Genomic DNA, 3,994 nt, shown 5'->3' with positions numbered 1-3,994 from the left:
AACTTCATCTGTTGAGATGACTATCCAAGTGCAGGCTAACGTGGCTTCTTCGTTGTGGGGCTAACTTTTAGGACATTATTGCGTCGTGGTTGTTTTTTTTCCTTTCCTTTTCAGATTTGGTTGTTTGGTTTGTTGGGTTTCAGTATGGTTTCTTGTTGGATGATGGTTCCTGGGATGGTTGAGAGGGTAGCTGTTGGGATAGATTTCAAGTTTGTAAAACAAAATTGCAAAACAGTTTAATCAAACACCTCTTTGATTAATTGGAAAAATAACTCAAAAACCAATTATGTTTTTCTGCATAATATTATGCCTCGATATCTATACATATATATACTCCTAAAACTACCGACTTGTAGATTTAGATCACAATTAGGAAACTAGAAACCGACTTGTTTATGATTTCCTAAAAACTAGGTTGGTCTCCAAGTCCTACTCGACTTAGGATTCCAACAATCACCCCCGAATCTCTAAGTCCTTCTAGAGAATTCTTCAACTCCGATCCGGTTTTAGAACACGGACTCGTCGCTGTCGTCACGTTCTGAAAAATCACCTTCTTGTAATTTTTGGAGTCGTTCCGGACATTCAGAAGCAAAGTGACCCGGTTTGTCACACCGAAAACAAATCACCTTAGATCGGTCTTTTTCCCTATTTTTCCGATTCTTGCCACAACAAAAATTACAATTTTTGCAATCAGAATTAGAATTGGGCTCTTGTTCTTGAGTTAACTTGGTTTTGTCCAACCCGTGTGGCCCATTAGCTTGACTTAACCCGGATGACCCATTTGATCCTTTCCACTTTCCCTTTGTTCCCGATGAGTTACCCCCACCAGCCGACGAGCCACCTCCTTCAGTCATCGATTTCACAAATAGCACCTTCGACTGATCTGCCTCACTGATATCTTCTTCCTTTATTCTTTCCTCGTATGCTTTGAGCCTTCCGACGACATCTTCAAATCCCACCGTCTTCAAGTCCAAGACTTGCTCAAGGGAGGCAACGATTTGGATGAATTTCGACCTAGGAAGAGTTTTCAGAAACTTCTTTACCAGCTTGGATTCATCAATGGTTTCTCCGAGGGCTGCTGATTTCGAGGCGATACCGGACAATTTTCCGGCATAGCTATCGATTGATTCCGACTCCAACATCTTCAACCAATCGAATTCAGCGTTAAGGGTTTGCAATCGAGCCTCTCTCACACGATCAGCACCTACATATCTCGCCTTAATCGCTTCCCAGAGTCCCTTGGCAGATTCCACATCTCCGATTTGCATGATTAGATCCTCCGGGATTGCCTGATACAACAATCCTATTGCAAGGTAATATTTCTCTTCATTCTCTTCTGTTCCAGGATCTATTACAGTCCAGGCCTTATGGATTCTGAGAACTACCTTCATCCTTAGTGACCAGACCGTGTAATTTGTTGGGTTCAGCATAGGACACGCTACAGTGGTTGACCCAATCTCCTTCACTCTCACCGGAGGGGGCTGTGCACCACCTTCACCATCCGACATGTTGACCTAGCTTGTCAACAGGTAACAAAATCGATCTCACAACCTTCGATTCCTTGGCTCTGATACCAATTAAAGTTTGTAAAACAAAATTGCAAAACAGTTTAATCAAACACCTCTTTGATTAATTGGAAAAATAACTCAAAAACCAATTATGTTTTTCCGCATAATATCATGCCTCGATATCTATACATATATATACTCCTAAAACTACCGACTTGTAGAATTAGATCAAAATTAGGAAACTAGAAACCGACTTGTTTATGATTTCCTAAAAACTAGGTTGGTCTCCAAGTCCTACTCGACTTAGGATTCCAACAAGATTTGGTTGAAAGTGTGATTGATAGAATGAGTTTTGTTGAAAATGTAGTTATTGGAATCAGTTTTGTTGAAATGGAGGTTTTTGGAATTGGTATGGATTTTGTTGAAATGGTGGTTGCGAAGAACTTTGTAGTAAGCTAGTGAAAAATTACCATTCGGAAAGTTCATAAAATGTTGATCGTATTGTCTGAGCCCCAAAATTGTTGTGTTTAGATAGAAAGGACTTTCTCATATATGTGTGTTTGTGTTTTGGTTGTTGGTGTATTTCGATTTTGCTCTATTTTCATGAGAATGATACTTGGAATATGAAAAAGTAAGAATGTTGTTTGATAATGTTGTATATAAATTGTTAAATTAGGTGGGTATTTATAGTATATAGCTTAGTAAAAAACAATTATTTCAAACAATCAAACCCCAACGGTAAAAAGTCACCCAACTTCGTGTCGTATAGGTTGTGTCAACATCTACGAAGCATCATGTCCTGGCCACGTACCCTGGGGTGGTGTTTGAGCGTTATAACGTGCACATGTGTACATAAAGCCACCCACCTTATGTGTAACGACCCAAAAATCCAGGGTAAAAATTACATTTTTCATTATAGTCAAACACAAATGTTACTTAATCCAACCATTCAAAAACATTGCTTAATTAAAACATTTATCAGAGTTACATCCCTTAATCACATAATGCGGAAAACACGGGTGTGTGCGCTGCGATCAAGTCGGACCCTTCCTTTCCAAACCAATGATACCTGAAACCATAAACAAAACTGTAAGCACGAAGCTTAGTGAGTTCTCCATAACATACCCCACATAATCCACATAACCAAATAAACCATATCAATCACATAAGCCATGCATATAAACATATAAGGATGTTGTGGACTCCCTTCAAGGTCTTACTCCAGGATGTCGTGGGCTCCCCCAGGGTCTTACACCTATGTGTCATGGGCACCCCCATGGTCTTACTTGGAATGCCATGGGCACCCCCACATGGTCTTTACCTGGAATGCCATGGGCACCCCCACATGGTCTGACAACCAAGTGTCATGGGTACTCTCATGGTCTTTGTGACAACCGTCAAATTTCGGTCAACTCAAAGTCAAACAAAGTCAACAAGTCAAACCGGTCAACTCCAATAACCCTTGTATGTTAGGGTTTACGTTATGTAATCACTATACAATTCGCTATTTTAATGAGAAATCATCATTTGGAAAGTTCATGTGTTTGATTTTCCTTAGCCTTAACAGTGCTAAACAACAAACCAAAGCGATAAAACACTATTGCACAATCATCGGGATTATGTACGACACTAAAACACGGTTTAACGGGGTTTACGAACCTTGCGTTGTGAAGCCGGACACTCAAATTAATCACAAACGAAACCTCTCTAAATCGTTTTCACTCTATCTCTTTCTATTTGAAATCTCTCCCAAATCTCTCCCAAAGACGACCCCTTTTTACCGGTTTTTCGACTACGACTTCGTTTTAACTCCGTTTTTCATTATTTTAACGTGGGATTTTTACCCAAAACTTTATTTTATAAACTAAGGCCCCAACATATATAAATCTCCAGGGTTTTTATAAAAATGTATTAAAAGAATTGGTGGTTGGACTAATTATTGAGGGAATATTTGCTTTTCCTTATTTTATGACAAAAGCAAGCCACCACCACCTCACTCTATGATCATCCACTCTTTCCCACTACTCCTTGTCACCTTAGTGGACCTTTACACCCAATCTCCAGCTCTTCCCATGTTCTAAGAGCTGGAGGATTAATCCTCTCTCCTCATTCTCCATAAAGTTCTTTCATTCTACACTTAGCAACCAAAGGACACTCTCCAAAATTCTCTCATCTTTTCTCTCAACTTCAAGAACTTCAAGGCTTTCTCCAGGGATTTATTCCTTCAATTAGTAAGTATCTTCATCATTCACATAATTATTAAACTCCATTCTACTCAAATCATTGATATCTTACACAAATTCCATCTTATTCGGTGTTAGATTCTCGAATCATCAAGACATCTTCTTAGTGTTCTTGGGTTGAACACTTCCTCTATCTCACTTTCATCTACTGAAATCACATAAGGTGAGTTCATACCCCTACATTTACATGTTTTTCTTAAGTTTTAAGGGGGGAATACAAGTAAAATCATCAAGAACACAATT

General features: G+C 39.2%; 1 protein-coding gene across 1 annotated transcript; it reads right to left on the bottom strand.

Moving 5' to 3' along the window:
* Positions 1–506: 506 nt before the first annotated feature.
* On the bottom strand, positions 507–1,508 carry LOC145122556 (uncharacterized). Its single transcript, XM_079058146.1, has one exon. It carries the CDS (start codon positions 1,506–1,508, stop codon positions 507–509), a length of 1,002 nt encoding a protein of 333 aa, XP_078914272.1.
* Between the last annotated feature and the right edge of the window lie 2,486 nt (positions 1,509–3,994).

This window comes from Lactuca virosa, chromosome 6 (genome assembly GCF_052849685.1).
Source record: "Lactuca virosa cultivar CGN04683 chromosome 6, Lactuca_virosa_CGN04683_v6, whole genome shotgun sequence".
NCBI lineage: Eukaryota > Viridiplantae > Streptophyta > Magnoliopsida > Asterales > Asteraceae > Lactuca > Lactuca virosa.
The sequence above is the reverse complement of the archived record's forward strand: the minus strand, read 5'-3'. Positions and strand labels throughout refer to the sequence as shown.